Source organism: Vanessa cardui, chromosome Z (assembly GCF_905220365.1).
Source record: "Vanessa cardui chromosome Z, ilVanCard2.1, whole genome shotgun sequence".
NCBI classification, from domain to species: domain Eukaryota; kingdom Metazoa; phylum Arthropoda; class Insecta; order Lepidoptera; family Nymphalidae; genus Vanessa; species Vanessa cardui.
In genome coordinates, this window is record NC_061154.1 from 11,274,147 (window position 1) to 11,295,545 (window position 21,399).

Here is a 21,399-nt window from a genome sequence, read left to right on the forward strand (position 1 = left end):
CGCTTTGAAAACAAAGTAATCATTGATCTATACTTATATTATAAAACTAAAATAAATAATATTTTCATGCTTATCTGTGCTTCAATACAAGTTTATAAGAATCAATTTTATAGCGTTAACAGTAATCCTTTTTTTGTATTTATATTTAAGACGTATTTACAACTTTGCTTGCTAAATTAATGAGAAAAAATATCATTAGGATAATACAGAAATCTATTTTTCTGTGGTTTATGGAAAATATTAGGCAGGGTGCCCTGTTGGGTACTCATTGATCATTTAAGTAAGATGATGGTTGTATAGTGAGGACAAAAAAGCGTAAAAATTTAACTTAAATCGTGTTTATAAAATTGGGATGATTAAAAAATAATAGATGTATTAAATACATACATATTATACATTAACAAAACTCAAATCCCCAGTGACTTATTTACAGTAGAAATAAAAATCAAAACTGTATATGCCATATTAAATATATCAAATAAAATGCTCATTTCTTTAAATAACAAATATAAATGCGAAGTAAATTGAGTACTCTTGACTATGCTAAGTAATAGCAAACCTTCTTCTGAATACTTAATTTCATTGAATATGCCAACCAATTTATTCATTTCACTGAATACTCAGAATGAGATATTTAAAGTCACTGTGTTTACCTCACTGTGTTTACGTCTATTTTTATTGTTCTCTAATTATAATTGACTTATGTATATCTTGTTTACGTTTTGCAAATGCATTTATGTTTTTCTTGTAAGTCCTGCCGGCTAATCATTATAAGAATTTACGTTCTAATATTATGCTAGCATCATACCAGTGGAGGTATTTATTGTCCAATCAAACTCATATCGAGAGTCTTAGCAGTAAATTAACGAAACTTGAGCTGAAATAGAGGTGACTAAAGTTTTCTCATTTGACGAGATTACTAATAAAAACGAAGACGTTTCTTCCATACATACCATTCGTGTTGAGTTTCACAACTTCAAGGGTTATAAAATCATGAGTACGATATATATAATAGGTAACCGTATCGATAAGGTGTGATTGTAACTTATTATTTTTTTTAAAAGCAATCAGACAGTGAAATCTTGTCATAGACATACACAACTTTTAAAATATCTCTTTATTTTTACAAATAATTCGATGTATCAACCTAACTGGTAATAAAAAAATATACATACATGTATATGAATTTAGTTAACAAATCATTATAGTATTTCATTAGCTTTAGATGCATTTAAATTTAACCCATTACTTAAAAAATCGATAACTTTGTCATACACAAGTTCCTTGGCTTGAGGGTTCCAAAGGAAATCTACATGTGAGAGATTTTTATCACGAATTACGTAGTGGTCGATGGAGTTAGAGACACTAAAGTATAGTCTTAAAACATCTGTGATTGTAGCGATGAAATCGCCGCTAGAACTAAACATGACAACGGGCACGGTTACAAGATGCAAAGGATATTCTTGATCTTCGTGGTTGTATTTATGAAATTTTTCACTGTTGACCATTTGGGCGAAGTGTAATATTGTTTTTGTTGATCCTCCTGCCGGTATGTGATACAGAATTCTTGCAATCAAACTTTTGTCCCATTTATATTCTTCTGGAATACTACCGCTCAGGAATAGTAATGGATTAACACAGTATATATTAGGACCGCTGCAATATTTATTCGCTATCCAAATTGGAATTTTTCTATTAGGGACGAATTCACCCTCCCCCAGTAATTTTAGCAACTGTTCAGGTGGACTTTTTGCCATTCGAGTTAGAACCTTTAAGGGACCGTCAGCATTCGACATGTAGGCTAAAGGAGCGAGGAATATTGCTATTCTGAAATATTTGTTGTAATCTGGATATGTTGACAACATTACTAAAAATGCCGTAGCCCCCATAGAGTGTCCGATAAAGTTAATTTGTTCGTCAGAATTTTTAACTTTTTTTATATAATCAACGACAGCCGGTAAATCATATTGACCCATTTCATGAAATGAAAAATCCCAAAATTCCAACGAATCAATGTTATTCGATACATGTCCTCTTGAGTAATAATTCCCTCTAGCATTTGCTAGCCATACATCGCATCCTCCACTCGAAAGTATGTAGGGAAGTGACTTTTCGGGTCCAAGTAAAATCCAATCAGCTGAACTACCAAGTAGGCCGTGATGTAGTAAAACGGTAAAATTTCCAATTTTATTACCTTCTTGCAATGGATTCCTCAGGCGGTGTAATGTCAGTAGAAAACCATCTCTTGTAATAACGATATGTGACTCGATTCTTTTTCCATGAAGTGTAGCTAATTGTGCCGTAGACATTAATGCTGTCGGTTCAGATCTAAAGTTAACGTATTCCGGAGATTCGGTTTCTCTTCGTGCAACCTCTTCCTCGACAAAATCACAAAACACTTTCTTACTTTTAGAATTTATATCTACAATATTTGCTTCTATTGACTGCTGCTCTTTTAATTCAGGAAACATAAATAATTTGAACTTATTCTTCAATCTTTTAAATGCACCTGTTATTGAATTTCCGAGTTCATTCACTTTCTCCGCCATAAAATCAGCGAATTTAACACATTTGACGTTTTTACTTTGATAAAATAAAATGCATGAAATAATCAATAAAAAAATCTTCATGATTTTGTTTCTACATCCGTTTGTGGGATAAACTATGTATGAACTAAAATAATAGCTTATATCATACCATACACAATGACAAATTCATCAATAGTTGTATTGAGTTAGAGAACAATGAATTATCATAACAACGTTCGCTTATAGAAATTGTTTTATACATTAAAGAGTTAGGAACGATACAATTAATTTTGTTATTTATTTTAGTGAAACTAAATTAGTCAAGCCAGTGACTAATCTCCGGTGTAGTTTCTTCACATAAGCATTCGTTGTTCTCTCACATACTTTTTATTCTTGCATTCATTTATAACGGCAAGTCAGAGAGGCACAAGTGTCTACTCGTAAGTTATTCAAAAATGTTCATAAGTATTTAAGTAGTTCATTTTCTAGTCGACTTGCTCTCAAACCTATTCGAAGCATCACATCTTCTTCAAACATTCCTCTTCGTTTCTTTCAAGCGTACCACATTTTCTTCTTTTTATATTCAATAGATCTACCGCTAACTCTATACTTTTCGTATACTTTTACTTCTTAATTTTCCTCAATTTTGGACTCACTCTCACGTCGTTCTCTCCTTGGATATAGATGATAGATCAAACAATTCCTTGCCACAAGTTCCAGCCACTGACACACTTTTGACTTTTTACGATTTCACAACCGTCTGCTAATCACCTAGAAGACTTCTTTATATTCTTTATTGTGCGTATGTACACCTATATTCAATTCTTAATTTTGGATGTGAACGCGCTTAAAAGACCCTTAGAGAAATAGAGTAATTTTCTTCTTCCCTGTAGCATCATCCCGGGAATCAAGGATGGTTTAATATGGTTCATAAGTATTTCCTCACGTAACTGTAAAATGACGATTCAAAAGTGCTTGTAAAAGCCTACTTAAATAAAGTTTATTTTGATTTGATTTTCTCATTAGTTCAGTAGTCATTTTTTGATACTTTTGAAAACATTAAGGTCTCAATTAGTTCATTAATTTGACGTCACTTAGAACTGCTGTTGTAGATACTTAAAAGAAAGAAGAAGACGGAAGAATGCAACCAAAATCGATACATTTACGATTTTGGTTGCATTCTTCCGTCAAGATATTTTCGAGGTATACATATTGTTATACATATTGGAGATCTTGTTCCGCTGTCTTAAAATATTTTTCTAATTAAAATAGTTATAAATTATAAAAAAACACATAAAAATAATTGGTTACCCATTTTCCTATCATTTGAGGTGATCTTATGTTTATTTTTTAACCTTTGGGTCTGTCTTGATTCCAGGTCAGTTAAGGATAGTTTAATTTGGTGCGATGTTTCATTGACAAACATATATGTGACAATAAGTGTAAATAAAAAAAATAAATTAAAATTTGATAATTATTATTAAAAGTTTCTAACAACTAAAACATTATTATAAGTAAAATACAATGTCATGACATCATTAGAGCTATGCCATTTCTGTTTCCAAAGTTGATTGTGGATTGATGACGCAAGGATTGTTTAATATTTATAAAAGCAATGTCTATCGGGTGGTCAGTTGGTAGATGCAACTTATCGTCAGACGACCTATTTAAAAGATAGCCTACACATTATATAAAAAAAACAATACAAAAGGTCAATGAAATAATTAGTAACACACCTGCAAGTCCCACCGTTTTTTAGTCAGGCGGTTTAGTCACTATCCACCAGATCCAGCTGGTGTGCCATGTAAAGCATAAAAAACTTACATCGATAATCGTGTTACATCATAATCTATATTAATATTATAAATGTGAAAGTAAGTAAGTAACTGTCTTTCTGTCTGTCTGTCACTCTTTCACCGCTAAACCACTGAACTGAATTTGATGAAATTTGGTATGAGGCAAACTCGAACTCTAAGAAAGGACATAGGCAACATTTTTACCTAAGTAATGACAACCCAACCAAAACATTAAAACGCGGGCGAAGCCGCGGGCAACTACTAGTATGCAAAAAGAGTAACTACTGAGTTTCTTGCCGGTTCTTCTCGGTAGAATCTACTTTCCGAACCGGTGGTAGCTTCACTTAATTGTAAAATGACGATTCAAAAGTGCTTATAAAAGCCTACTTGAATAAAGTTTATTTTGATTTTGATTTTGATTTTTGAGTATACTATCATTGTTTCGTTCACAAGATTCAATATATATTTAAAGAGCGTTCGATGTACTTAAGAATCTAATCAAAAATTATATTTTAATATTTTATTGTAAAGACATTACAAAGATGTAAATGAGAGAATAAAATGCTGTAAACGAAAAGCTAACCTCTCGGCCAGCTTGAAAAAAAAACTTCCTTTCTTAACGACGTAAACAATTTAAATCTAATGCAAAATGCAGACGGGGTCGGCGGCGGCCTCCACGCCACCCCTCATCGCGTCTACCTGAGCCTATGTAAATAATATATCTTAATTCAGACCAACACCTTTTTCGCCGAACTGGAAACTATTAAATATACATGTTAAATTTTCTAATACTATTCGTATGATTGGAACAATAAATCAATGTTTAATTTCACTTTTATTTTTACTCTTAAATCACTTACGTTCTAAACATAAACAACATAAAAAGAGAACATATCTGGTCATTTCGAGGGCTCTAAGGGTACTTTAAAACTCTAAAATTATTTATTATTTAATTTACTTAAATGAACAATTATTTTATATCAAACAATTCGAGTACTAATAAGTTTATAATAATGTTAGTTATTTATCTTAAGACGTCTGTTACAATTTACCTCGAGCAAGTTTTGTTGTTAGTAATGAAATCTGTTTGTAATAGAACAATACGCTTATAACATTAAGCATCGGGTTTACGTATTTTGACATGGTGAGACGAGACGATGTGTAAAAGCAGACCGAGCAACCAACACGGCTCATGCAAAATGCAGCAGCGCACCTTCCCCTCCCTATTTCGACCTCCCTCGTTTATCCCCCCATTTATAAATGATTCTGGCTCAATTTCGCCGGCTCTCGTCCGCCCCAATATTGTTTGACTTGTGGATATTTATATATCTATTGAACTGGACATGTATAGTTTTCGTTAAAAGGTTTTAAGTGAATGTTTATCGTTTATATTTTATTTCACAATCGCATAACGTGTATTATGTTTCGTTATGTTATTATAAGTAGGTACTTCATATAATTTTTGTTTGCTAGCCTAGTAGATCTAAATAAAACAATATGTAACTTTTTTTGGATTAGATGAAATCATTATTTTTTAAATATACAAGTGTGTGCAACAAATACTTCGTTAAACAAATTTAAAGTCATTGTTAATGATATTATATAACTTGTTAATTTTAAATTTATAACAGCATACAATAGAAAACATTAAAGCACTTCAGTGTTAATAAACTTATAACGTAAATAAAAATCTATATTTTGTGTGATATTAAGCGACATTTGCATCCACTTAACAACTCGGTATCTTATAAAAAACCTGAATCATTTTTGCTATCTTAAGAATAATCTGAAGATAAAAAAATCTTTTAAATATTCAATAAAGTTTATAAACACCAACATAAGATATCTGCTGTAGGCTGTTAAAATTGATGACATAATTTAATAGTAAAGGAGCCTGTTACTATTCCACTACTAGCCTAAGAACACCTTTCCCTTTCGGAGAAACTCTTTAGAGATAAATCCACTATGCTGCTCTCTTGAATGGTCCATACAAATATAGTAGAATTTCATTTAATAATACTTTATTTGAAATATATTTATTGTTGACATGCAAATTGTATACTATTAATCATATATAAACTCATCTTCACTGTGGACATCAAAAAGGACTCCTACAGCGATGTCTGATTTAATTAAAACAGCACCTTAGAGAATTTAATTTAATTAGCGTGAGCAATAATTTTAGGGACCACCTCCATTCTATTGTTCCCCGCTTTATTTAATTTTAGCTTTATTGCACTCTCCGAAGACCAATTGCTTCTTTTTAAATTTCGCACACATTTTTTTCTAGGTAAAGGACATATGGATTTAATTTTAGGAAGTAATAGAAAAAAAAAAGATTTCATTATATTTTATGGAACTGATTTCTTTTCGTAAAATGAGAAGTTACACGTTTAATCATTTGATGTAAACAATATATAAGTTTTGTATCAATTTTAATTAATACGAATTTGGTAAGGGGTCCTGTATATTTTATAATAGTGTAATACTTGATAGCGTGTCATCAACACAGATGCTTGGTGAATGCTGACCGAGACACTTGCTTCAAAGGAACTTGTCTTTGTTTCAACGGTCTGTATTTGTGTTATGATTGTTGTTGATGATTGATGTTTATGATTATGTCCGAATGCCGTCATTTGATATTGCAAGATACCCTTGTGTGCTAAACAATGTCTTTCAAAGACAATAATTCAGTCTGATCAATAATGTAGGTACTACTAATAAAAATAAAATGAAACTGACTCAATTTCAAGTGCGATTAATTTCAAGGTCTAGCCAATTGCGTAGAAAAATTTTAATTCACAAGTGTGAATCCTTATCCGATATGATGTAAATCTGACACGGGAGGGCATAACATAACTCGACATCCTATTAATACACGAACTAAACACGACGGCTGGTAACGCGGTAACTGGTTATTGAAAAATTATTAATGAAAGAAAATATTAGATCAATTTGGAGTGGATTAAAAAAGTTTAATTATGACATATAAATATTATATCTAGGATTTTTGGTGTTCTGACACTTGCAACTGCACTCACTCTTCAAACCGTATCACAACGCTACTAAATATCCATTGCTATTTGGTAACAGAAAACTTAACAATTTATGTTACCCTCCCCACACGGACCCACTCTTACGTTATTGATCTTCGAGTCTTCAATCAACATTGAATTCGTCTTTGTTGTGGTCATAACATACGACAGAGATATCGTAGCGATTCTAGTTAATACAGTTATATCGGATTATATTGTTCACTGTCTTTGATCTTCTTCGGATGTTACAATGACCGCACGAAAAGCGCACATACGTATAGCTCTTGCATCTTGATGAATTCAGCGATTGATTGGCGCTGCTTGGCGCAAACCTGTGCAGACTCAATTGTCACCAATTTGTAATATAGAACCCGATCAGTGTAAAATAATATTGCGACGATAATTATGTCATAAAAACATTTGATAAAATTACACATACTTTTGTACAACTATAGGACAAAAGAAAAAGTTTTTTTCATGTTATAGTTCACACGGCTCACCAGGTGGAAAGTAACTACCACAATAAATAAACAAAAAATCTGTAGTGTATTTAGTATCAGCATTGCCCCCGTGCGAAGCTAGTGCGGGTCGCTAGTTTGTTATCTGAATGTTCAATGTTTAATGATAAGCAAGGCAACATTCAGTAAAATATGAATAATGGTACGCGTGACGTTTTCTATGTACTCCGTCACGTGGTAGCAACGTCTTTCCTTTGTCTCTCGGCGCGCCACATAGACTCCATTTAACCTCTGTATAAGACATTTATTTTTGCTCATACAGCGGAAAATTTCTTTAACACACACAACTATTTAGAATGATAACCGAACTAAATTCAATCAATTGTTAAATACTATCAATAATCTTAGTCAAGCTTACGTTGTTTAAAACTGGTTCCAATTCAAATGAATTTTCTTTCCTCAATGTTTAAACATTACTATTATTATTTATTGTTATTGAAAGTGAACTTACTGCCGATTGCAATGATCAGACGTGAGTAAAATTCGTTAGTTATTTTAGAACATATAATTTTTAAGAAGCGTTTACGAAAAAAATATTTATTTCATTAATTTAGAATTACCTTTTTCTGCAGACTAAATTTCTAATGAATAGAGGCTACATTACTCCAAAAAATATTGAAGTAACTCATTACGTATGTATAAGTACCTGAAACATCCTAGGTGAGTCATATCAACATTGGTAAATAATGAATAAAGAAGTTGTGGCGTTGCCATGGTGAGAGGGTGTTGACGACGTGACGGGGTTTCCGGTCAGAGAAAGAGAAAATGGACGCAGACAAGTTCTAAATGACCAATTTAAAGTGATAAATAGAGCGGTATTATAGGTAGGTATACATATATGAACGTTATTTTCAGTACAATCAATATTTGTCAATAGTTTTGATGTTATTTTAGTATGTATTATGATCCACCCAGTATATTTCAATCTTAATTCCCAAGGTCGGTAGTCAATTGCCAATGTAAGTCATGTTATTTTATTAGGCGCCAATGATCACTTACCATGAGATGAGCCATTTGCCAAGACGCCTATCACCGTAAACAAAAAACTAAGTCGTTACATTTTATTAATCATTCTATTAATTTTTTTTGGTAGGTTCTAATAATACGGATCTGGGGGCACGGCAGTGTCCCAGCAAAGTCTCGAGCAAAACGGACACGGACATACCATCTTTTTTCGAAGCGATTCGCGGCTGTTTCGCCCATTATATAGTTTTTAACTGTGGCCAAGCATACGTGACCCTTTCAAGAGTGACTAGTTTGGCTGTAATATAAAGAAAACTATTGATACAATTACTAAATGTTGACTTATAACTACAAAATAATTTGAATAGGACTTGGCTTCTATGAGATCTCAAAACTTTTTACGATGGAAAGACTGCATCGAGAGACTTGGCATTTTTTTACGTTTAATGTTTTTGGTAGGTACAATTATCTCTTAGGTAGTGCAATAGTCAATAATTGAAGGTAAAAAAATATTAATACATTAACTCCTACTTATCTACCATGGCATGCCCATCCCCCCATCCGTTACAATAATGTCTAACAATCTCGTGGTCTATTATTATGAAATTTCCGACATTGGTTTCGCTATCTGGCCTTTTGGAGGGAGTGACATCGTTGTATAAACATTTTGCATTTACGAAGACACGAATATTAGGCGATTTTAATAGTCCATAGTGTGATAAACTCTTTTGCATAATAAATGTATCTTTTTACGCCCAAAAGTGAATTTGATGAAATGCTTTACTTTTTTTTAACTTCCATATGATTTTTTTTGTTAGATAATATCATTTTTCTTAGTTTTCACAGCCTTAAAATAAAATTTGTCGTCTTATTATTTAATGTATTGGTATCATCAACAACATCTGAATAATATATGCTTTTTTAATTCTAGGTTTTCAAGAAGTATATAAAGACAACAGCCCACGTATTCTATATTATAAAAATAAATTTGGAAATAAAAATTTACAAAAACGAAAGAGGACGAATTATATTGTAAATAAATAATAAATAAATATTGAACATCATCACGTAAATTACTCTGATCCCAATGTAAGTAGCTAAAGCACTTGTGTTATGGAAAATCAGAAGTAACGACGCGTTACTTATTTATATTTCTGATTCGGTACCGCAAACACCCATACCCAAGATGATATAGAAAAATAATGAACTGTTCCTACATCGACTCGGCAGGGAATCGAACCCAAGACCTCGAAGTGGCGTGAATGAATACCGGTGAACAAACTACTCGAACACGGAGGTCGTCAAATTTATATGAATATTTGTATATGAAATATAAGGTACTTACTATAATATTATTATTAACTTAGCTAACTTATGGAAAGCGTATCGACAAGAACTAAGCCTTACCAAGTAGTATTAGTATTCGACGTAGTAGTAAGTTGTGCAATACATTAGCATGTTAGTGGTTATTTATTATGAATATATTATTTACTATCAGTAAATTAAAAGTAATTATTATTACAAATTAATTAAAAAATTAACTGCCTTATTATATGAAATTAAGAGAGTTGTAGAATTTATTGATATGTAGTGCAAAAGTAGTAGTGGTTTTCAAGCTTCTTCCCGGGCTGCGTAATGCATGTATGAACGTACTATAAATAGTGCGTTGAGTGTTGAAGTAAAAAGACAATACATAAATTATCTCATTTGTTCAGAATATTACTATCCTTAAAAACAGCTAAGTTATTAAAATGAGCTAAAGTATCTGTCTACAGATTACCCTTAGTCTTGCGTTCATATTTTGGTTGAGGTTGGGTAATTCCAATTAAAGGATGTCTTGGGTTTTACGTCCAAAAATTCTAAGCTAACGACGAAATAATTATCCCAATGAAAAGTGCACGGATACTACGCATTTGTTTATATTTAGAACAATTAGTTTAAATAATTAAAATTTTGAATGAAAGTTAATACTGATGAATTTTAAAAACGAGAGAATAAAAAAATTAGTCAGTTTATCCCGCATGGTTTAGTGTTTCAAATAACCACGTATAATAACATCTAATTTCAGTTTAAAATAGAATATTTTAAATGTAATATTTTTTTAACAAACAGTTTAGCATCGGAATTATTTAATAAACTTGCACACAGCAATAAAATTCTTCATAAAGCTACACTTTACCTAATTAGTGCGCCACTTTCTGATCAAGGCTTATGAGATAATTAAAATAATTTCTTGCATCTTAAATTCACATAGTAGTATACTATCTATAAACAATGTATTTTTGGCATTGGGATTTTATATGGATAGAGAACTGGAGGGTAAAAGTAAACGACGATATAAAGCTACCTAACAGAAACGCTAATGGGATCGCCATTGATACACGTTGCACTACATAGTCATAAAATATGAAAATTATAATATAAATTTTTAATCGAGGGCTTTAAGATCTTAGGAGCGATTCATATAATGTAACATAATAAGGGATGCTGATCTCTTATACCGTCATGCCTACTCACTTGTCTATCAGAATAAAATTTAAACAACCGTTCGTCTCCCTGTTATTATAAAGGAAGAGACGAAATTACATTAAAAAAAAATGCACGATTATAGAGAATGTTTTTTAAACAATTACTAAGCCGTAATAAGACACAGATGCAATATCATTCCTGTATTAATATCAACAGTGTACATTGAACAACATAATTAAATTACAAACATTAATTAATTGATGTTTGCAAATTTGTCATCACACTTAAAATAAACAAAGTGATTCGTGTTAACATTAGTAATTTGATTTATTTATTTTTCATTTTGAAAATTGTTATTCGTATATTAATTGATTTGATGACCCTGATTGTAAAATAAAAAGCAGATAGAGCGCATAGATCATTGAAGTTGAAGCAACAAAAACGGATACACATTCATAAGGAATGCATACATTTATTATTACATAAATAATTAATCATTAAAGTGACAATTCATTTGACGTACTAGTAATAACAAAAATAATATTCATCATATAACAAAAATAGTCGTTTCGCAAAGCTTTAAAGTTGACTCCAGACTTTTGTATTGTGAGCATCAAACGTTACAATTTTACCCAGTCCTGTTCTAAATTGAAGTAGACCAAAATCTAAACATATTTGTAAACGAAAACATATTGCGAATACTTTTTGATCATTATCATCTTTGATATTATCAGTAACGGTTGCAGTTCTGATGGGTATTGATGATTGGGATTCAATGCGAGCTAGAACACAAAATAGTAACGATGTTTTAAAATGTTTAATTAATTCACTATTATTACTATTACATCGTTTATATTCGAGTAGCGAGTTTGCATCAATATTTTACAAAAAACTCTCACGGCGATCCACCTCGATCAAGTATGCATCCATTTTTCCTTACCAAAATACCCGCCAAAAATGTAAAGCTTGCCCCTCGACCTCGCTCGAGGCTTAAAGTCTACCCTGATTCTTCGTGACATATGACACAATATTATAACAGTAACTTTGAAAACAAAAGACTTCAAAAATATATTATTTCATTTAATTTTCCAAAAATACTTTCTTAGTGTTCCAAATGATGAGCGTTGATGGTTACACAGGACAAATAATATAGTGAGTGTATAGTAGTAGAGTGTTTAATAAATGTACTTTCATTAAATGTGTCCTAAAATAAATATGATTTAATATCAAGTTGGTTAAATAAATTATACTTACTGTTAATGTCTGGGGATGATTCGCCTTAACCGATGATCTTAATAATATTTATATTTCGTTGCAGAGTGTGAACAGGAATTATTGATGATATGATGAGACTTGAAGCTATGTGGATTGATCTCTGTCGACACGGTAACTTTTCTGTACTGGTGTCTCGTGTGATATAAGAGGAATCTAACTAGACGACGCGGTTCCATATGAAGATCACCAGCCTTCTATTACATTTTAACTTGAAATTAGTTCGATTTTATTTGGGTTCCCTGCATATTATATTAATATTCTAAATGAAGACATCTTCGGCTATGCAGCATGACAGTATCAGCTTTCGTTATATAGTTTATAATAAAATAAAATTATAGAAATTTATAGTATGGTTATTAAAGAGCTGATCTTTTTACAATTATACGAACATATAGATTGATTTATTAAATTTAAAAATAATATTAAAATTGCTTATAGGTTGATTTTTGAATGTAGCGATGAAAATATTTGAAAAATGATTTAGTTTTTAAGTTTTGCATCTTTTTTCAATGTATAGATTTTACAAAGGCATAATCCTCGGGCGCACCGGGGCCGATTTTGCACTAGATAAAGTAAAAACAAAGGAGGCTTTTCGTAGTTTTGTTAAAATAAAAAAAAAATCGTGAAAAATAGGAGCAGGCAGGTCGGATGTTTCTGTTTTGTTTTGATAGACTTGCGAGATTAATATGAATCTCAGAATTAAAACTTCATCGTAAACGTGTCAAGACGGAGAAGGTAGATGTATCGTTTTTTTATGCTATAATTTTTCGGACGAGTATGCGGGCCACCTAATAGTAAGTGGTCACCAACATCCATAGACAATGGCGCTGTAGGAAATATCAACTATTCCTTACATCGCCAATGCGCCGCCAACCTTGGGAACTAAGATGTTACGTCCCTTGTGCCTTTAGTTGCACTGGCTCACTCGCCCTTCAAAATGGAACACAACAATACTAAGTATTGTTGTTTGACGCTAGATATCTGATGAGTGGGTGGTACCTATTCAGACGGGCTTGTAAAAAGTCCCACCAGCAAGTAGTCGTCTATTTAATGAAAAATTTAAGAATACTAAAATAAATTGAATATGTTCGTTCGTCTTCAGATTAGGTTTATCAGAACATACCGAACAATCACCGACGGTTTGATTCGACACGAAACGACCCAACATGGGTTGGTCGGGAGGGATAACTAGTCATTTATAAAGATATACCACAGCCAACTTTAATTTAAAATCTTTTGAGTCTCAATTTCAGTTTCAATCAAAGTTTGGAGCGACGGGGCTTTAACTAAGAAAACAGGACATCTGAATACAGAACTGGTATCATTAATGTTTTATTACAAATATGCATCTTATTTATCAAACAATAATGTTTATTTTGCTGTATATATTTTACTAGCGACCTGCCCCGGCTTCGAGCAGAGGCAATACTGATACTGAATATACAGCAGAATACATACAAATCAAATCTCTGTGTCATTAGACAATACAAACCGGTACAGATACCTTACTTTGATATATCTTGTAAATTAAACCAAATCAAAATAAACTTTATTCAAGTAGGCTTTTACAAGCACTTTTTAATCGTCATTTAACAATTAAGTGAGGCTACCACCGGTCCGTAATGTAGATTCTACCGCAAAGAACGGGCAAGAAACTCAATAGTTACCCTTTTTCAACATTTAAAAAATACAGTCATGTTAGTTAAATACAATTATATATGTATGTAATATATCCTACCTGGAAGTCAACAAGTGGAGTTACCACGCTATTTTATCATCTATAAAATCTTGTATCGAATGTTTTGTAGCATTATAAAATACTAAAATTATAAGTGTTTGTTAACTATATTGTTTATGTATGTAGTTTATGCAAAAACCTTCCTCTCGAAAGACTATCTGTTAAGAAAAACCGCATGAAATGCGTTGCATAATTTTAAAGATCTAAGCATACATAGGGATAGATTACTTTGTTTTATATAATGTCATGATGATTTACTTAATTTACCAGATTCATATGAAAAAAAAAATCTTTTAATAAATTTTGTACCTTTTTTATACCACGTTTTTAACTACTTGCAGATAGTGGCATTGTTCGAAAATATCTTACATAAACGAAACAATACCACACGTGAGACAAAGTTGTCCATTATGTTTGTAATTACACTGACCCACTCACCCTTTATTACTGGACACAATACAAGACATTGCTCTATGACGGTATAATAACAGGCTTTCATGAAGTACTATCAGTGAAGGTACTTTATTTCACAATATACCACATATTACTTTACAAGCTCGAGTTAGAAAGTAAATAGCACCTTTAAATTAGTTCAGGTAATTAGGTTCTAGGAGTTAAATGCTTTACTCGTCTCGGTTTCAATGTTCTCAGTGCTTATGATATTAATATTAAAGTATGTTTTCCTTTTATAATTTTTTTTTTCAAAATTAAGACATAAGCAAAATATATTTTGTAACATTTCTTGGGAAAAATTATATCACAAGAAAATATATTTATTCTTAATTATAAATAGCATACATACAAGATTAACTATCTATATATTTATGCAGTAACTTATTTTATTCTATTCTATTTTTAAAAGAAATCGCATATTTTCGTTGCTCATTGTAGCCTTAACAATAATAGTCACAGAATATCAAATCAGAATACCAGTTATAATTTCTAATAATTGCCCCTATGAAGTTTACGGTAAGCGTAATGTAGGACGACCTCCGACTCGCTGGTCCGACGACATTCGCAGGATTGCCGGTGGAGGCTGGATGAGGGAGGCAGAGGACCGAGCTGCGTGGCGCGCTCTAGGGGAGGCCTATGTTCACCAGTTGACAGCAAAAGGCTGATTATAGTTTACGGTATCAACGATCCATATCGTCAGTCTTCATTTGAATTACAATAACATCACACGAATGGGATAGTATCTTCTTCTCTACTTATTTCACGCATAAACAGGCTGTGGAACCAGCTTTCGTCTGTGATTTTTTCGAACCAACACGACTTGGGAATCTTCATGAAAAGAGCGTACACTTTCTTAAAGTCTGGAAATACCTGCAAGCTCTTGTATTGTCTATGTCCATGTGCGGAGTTAGTCACTATACATCAGGGTCAACATCCTGTTCGTTTGCCACCTTTATCATAAAATATATATGCTTTGAATTAATTGAGTAAAAAAATAATCATATTTATGTTTTAGGAAAAAAACAAACGTCACTGCTTAGCCAAGTTAATTATTAATCTCCTGACTGCTGTCAATATTTTCAAAAATATGGAATACTTTTAAAGGATAAGATTTAGTACCAATAATTTATTTAATATTTTCAGTCAATTAATAATTACACAAATAATTATGTTAAAAAATTTTAAGGTTCATTTCAAGGTCAACTAATCCACCTTTTTATTCTTTTTCTTGGAAGAAAAGAATATGTTCTAATTTATTAAGCTCATTAGGCCTTTTGTGGTTCATTTATTATAAACAACCAATCCTATTGATTTATGTTTTTCAAAATAATCCTATCGCGATTATAAACTTTTTCAATTTCCGAAACCATAATCCTAAAGCTTTACAAAGTACATTTTTAACAGAGCGGTAGGGTGAATATTAAAATTGTAACTGTGAAGGGGACTGGTTGACAACGAAGCAATATTCAAATAATTGGATCGACATAGCCAGCCAAATTAGTTAGTGAAATATGCATAACATTATTTAGGTTGCTACTCGACGACCTATTATTAAGAATCTTAATTATTCAGATCATCCAAAACAAGATGAAGGGGAGAAACTCAATGAAGAGAATGTGGTTATATTGGAATAGTAACGCGTCAAATCTATTCTAACGTAATAGTTTTGTATCATCTCGTATTGTCTGTTCCGTTTGTTTGTAAATGTCTCGTAGCTAACTGCACATTTAGGTGTATCTACTTATAGAAAAGTAGCTTTATTTTAATTTAAAGTGAAAATTAAATGTTGAACGTTTAAGGATTTCAGATAGAAAAATATAAAAAGTCTTAACAGATATGAGAAGAACATCGAACCATATAAAAACAAGATCTTAATAATCATCTGTGCTATCACCTATTAAATAGAATTCCTTCTGTTCAGTATGTTCATATATTATAATGGACTTCGTTGACTACATGTGTGAAGGTAGTCCACGTTGAGATTAAGAGTACGTAGTAATAGAGGTTATATCATTAATAAAAGTAAGAAATGTACAGTGGGAACAATATTCTGGACATACATTGGCCAATTGGCGAAAAGGTATGAACTAAAATATTTTATAGAATCAAGAAACAAAGATGACACCAGTGACATCGATGAGAGCGAATGACAGAGGGTAAAACCATGTTATTTAAATACTAATATTAGATCTATATCCAATTTTAAATTGTATGCAACCAAAAGTAAAACAATGACTACCCAACAACAACAACAGCCTGTAAATTCCCACTGCTGGGCTAAAGGCCTCCTCTCCCTTTGAGGAGAAGGTTTGGAACATATTCCACCACGCTGTTCCAATGTGGGTTGGTGGAATGCAAATGTGGCAGAATTTCTATGAAATTTGTCACATTCAGGTTTTCTCACGATGTTTTCCTTCACCGCTGAGCACGAGATGAATTATGAAGACAAATTAAGCAGATGAAACAGCGGTGCTTGCCTGGGTTTGAACCCGCAATCATCGGTTAAGATGCACGCGTTCTAACCACTGGGCCATCTCGACTCGTTGTGAATGACTACCCAAACAGAGTCAATACATAAAAAACATTATTATTTATTCTACTATGTGATAGTATATTCGGGTCCATAATAGTTTACCAACAATTATCAAGTTTTGTTTTTGAATAAGAGATTTTGGTGTCACGAATAAATTATAAAATGAAAGAACAAAAGATCAGTATAAAGAGAACCCTTAACACGTGTATTTTGCGATGTGTGACATAAGATTTGAAACACAAGAATGTACGACAAGTTGAAAAAACGGCATTCGTCTGATCTCGGGGTCATATTGGATAAGGGTTATAATCGACAGAGAACCATGAAAACCGTTGGGGGAAGCCTTAGACAAAAATCACCTCGTACTATATAGAAAATATTTTTGACGGGAAATATTTAGTATTGGCTAAAACTTTTTAATAATTTCTGTAAAAAAATATGTAACTAGTAATAGTTATTTACTATTGAAATTGAAAAAGCAAGCAATAAACCAAACACCAACGATTGTTTTGATCAGACATTTCAATTCATGCAGGAATGTATTTTATGTAAATAAAATAGATTTTTAAAACGGACATGTTCTGCTGTCAAAACTTAATCGTAAATAAAGAAACGATTCCCTTCTCGGCTATATTTAAAACGGCCCAAAACTCCAAAACTCTGTCGGTATAAGTTACAATTGCTATGAAAAGTTTCGGCGGGGATAAATTGCAGCCTTCATAATGCACCACCGGCTGCGATAGGTCGAAGTTGGGTAGAACTAGTAATAATTTATTATATTTTACAACAGTGCTCCTTGCTGAGGATTGTTTTTTTTATATTTAATTAGTAAAATGTACCTGATTTGAAGTCTTAAAATGCAATGTATTATAACCAAATTTTGTTTCCTTGTTTTGAATACTGATTCCACTTATAATTACAAATGTGTATGCATTTGAGTATTAAAAAAGTAAAGTAACAGCCTGTAAATTCAAGGCTAAGGCCTCCTCTCCCATTAAGGAGAGGGCTTGGAACATATTCTACCACGCTGTTCCAATGCGGGTTGTGGAATGCATATTTGGCAAATTCTTTATGAAATTAGACACATGCAGGTTTCCTCATGATGTTTTCTTTCACCGCCGACAACGAAATGAATTATAAACACAGATTAAGCATATATATATTGTGGTGCTTGCCTGGGTTAGAATCCGAAATCATCATCTCTCTCTTAGTTTTGAATACTGATTCCACGCATAATTACAAATGTGCTTGCATTCGAGAGAGAAAATCTTAGACTCATGCATCTTTAACACATGGCTGTCAAACGTGGAAATTCACGAAAAAAATTAAAAATAAAATTAGTTAACGTCAGAAGGGTATGGAACGAAGCATGCTCAATATAAAAAAGACTCACAAGATTCGACACACAAAGATAAGACATCACACAAAAGCGATAGATGCGCTGTCGTATGCCCAATCACAGAAACTGAAATGGGCTGGCCATGTAGCCCGCTATGTTGATGAGAGATGGACAATAAATGTCACTAAATGGAAGGGCTCAGCAGGCAAACGGAGAGTGGGAAGACCTTACACAAGATGGGAGGACGACATAAAAAAGATCGCAGGAACAAGTTGGTTAATAACAGCAAAGAATAGAGATAAATGGAACGCCTTGGAGGAGGTCCTTCACCTGAGAGGGGTCCATGCAAAAACAAGTTTTCCAAGAAGAAACTCTTTACCTATGAATTCAAAAATTATATATTTTAAAAAAATCAATATTTGTTTCTACTTAAATATTCAAAACCTTATTTTTATATAACTTTAAAAAAATAAATAAAACTGCATAACGTAATATGTAAATTTATGCATGGAATAAAAGGCTTTTTTTATTTTATTTATTTATTTTATTTATGCATTCAAGTATTAATATATTTTTGATTAGTCCTATAAGTGATCTTTAACTATTCATTCGATTGTATTGTTACACTTGTTACTTTGTTGAGTGTTCGAATCTCGAACTTTAACGAATGATTAGCTCAAGAGGTAAAAAGTTAAGTTTTGACAACATTTTACTTAAACATGATATTAAATATGATATCTAATAGAGTTGACGTTAAACTTTTGCAAAAAGTATGGGGTTTATCTAAAAATAAAATAAGCTCACAAAAGTCTTACTATATAAAATGATCAAACAAGTGATTTTATTTGATACGAATACATATATGCGAAGTTCGAATCTACGTTAATACTCTATTAATAAAGAATTCTGTATATACACAATTTGTACACATATTTTTACGTAATAATGGTAAAAAAAAAATTACTTTAGAATATCTATGTATTCCATTTTCAAAATTATAATCAATGATTATAAATCTTGTGTGACACAACAATTTATGTCAAAAACTATAACTGTCGTATTCTCGATTTACATATTATATATAAAATCATAAAATGACTGTCTCAATGGGTATTGATAGGAAATTTACGAAAATGAATCCTGAAAAAAATATAACATTATCGTATAGGTAATCGTTAATTATAGTATGATTAATTTTACGATATTTTTAGAAAGTTGAGTTAACCGATGAAAGTTATGTTGACGCCAACTGTTTGATTCCTAAATTTAAAAGCGTTTTCATTTTCAAATGCTATTCCCTGTTTTCACTAGGGATTCCATAGCATTTCCTTGAAGTCGTTAAATACCAAATCACATAAAATTTGAAAAGTTATTATTTTAATAGACTGTTTAAACAGTCTCCAAGCTGTTACCCAAAATTAATTTGTAATTTAAAAAAGGGAATCTATCTTATTAAAAAAATAATTATAATTCACATCAAAAAGAGCTTATATTCGTTATATTTAGGGCTTAATGTGAGTACATATTAGTGAATCACACCGACTCGACAAATTCCATCGCTAGAAAGCAATACCGCCTTAAAAATATAATGAATGATTAATATACTGATACCACCGATTTCCAGAAATAGTTTTAAATTTTTAATAGTAATTATTTTATCTATATAATAATTGAACTTGATAATGCATAAACTTATCAACTAATAAGTTTATGCATTATCAAATTGATTATCGACTGTTGTATTGTTTACGCATATTTTCAATGAAAAAGATCAAAATTTAAAACCGATTCATATCCTACGTGTCTTCTCTATAAAACGTGACATTGACCGAATATTTTTTGCTCAGAGACTATATCCATCAAATAAAAAAAATGTATAGCTTTATTATTTACTGAGCAAACTAATTTAATACCATAGCATGATATAGTTATTTGTCACAAATCCAGTTGGGGTAAATTTGAGCGGTAAGTCACCCACAGTTATTACTACCCTATTTATTTATACAAGGGGACCAAGTGCATGAAATGATTACAGATAAAGATACATAAATCACATATAACATTATTGAAACTTTAATTTTAAAGTCATATACTGCGGATGTTATGTAAGCGGAATCATCGTAAAGTATTTTCACGTTATTTTGTTTTAATAAAATACAAGGCATTTTCTTTTGTACCTTTATTGATACAATACCACATTTTTGTTTACGTAAGGTAAGCGCTGGAATGTTGATATTATATTGAGGAATCTGGCGAACAAAATGAGTTTTATTTTTCGGTTTAGAAGCGGCTATTTTATTCTTAGTTAAAATTTCATCAATTATTATTAACATTATTAATAATCAGTTTATTATTATTATTTCATGGTATGGAATTAATTGCGATAAATAAAAAAAAAATTAGCTCCGCCACTCCAAAGAATTAAAATTTTAAATATTTAAATAACAATAAAATATTAAGTATTTCTAAATATTTTTCTAATAACATCTAATTTCTAAGAATAACAACAACGACAACAACAGCCTGTAAATTCCCACTGCTGGGCTAAAGGCCTCCTCTCCCTTTGAGGAGGTTTGGAACATATTCCACCACGCTGTTCCAATGCGGGTTAGTGGAAGATTTTTTTACATTTATTTTTATTTCTAATAAATTTAAAACAAAGTCTGGATTTTTTTATTATTATTTTCTTTTTTGATTTAACTAATTTTCTTGTGATTTTTGAGCTGCTGTTAAGAAATATTTTCTAAATATT

General features: G+C 31.6%; 1 protein-coding gene across 1 annotated transcript; it reads right to left on the minus strand.

Moving 5' to 3' along the window:
• Positions 1 to 1,202: 1,202 nt before the first annotated feature.
• On the minus strand, positions 1,203 to 2,549 carry LOC124543443 (lipase 3-like). The gene has a single exon (XM_047121674.1). The coding sequence runs from the start codon at positions 2,547 to 2,549 to the stop codon at positions 1,203 to 1,205; it is 1,347 nt and encodes a 448-aa protein (XP_046977630.1).
• Between the last annotated feature and the right edge of the window lie 18,850 nt (positions 2,550 to 21,399).

Bases quoted from the DNA above. Each gene is read 5' to 3' on its own strand.
- LOC124543443 (XM_047121674.1), bottom strand. From the start codon at position 2,549: ATGGCGGAGAAAGTGAATGAACTCGGAAATTCAATAACAGGTGCATTT.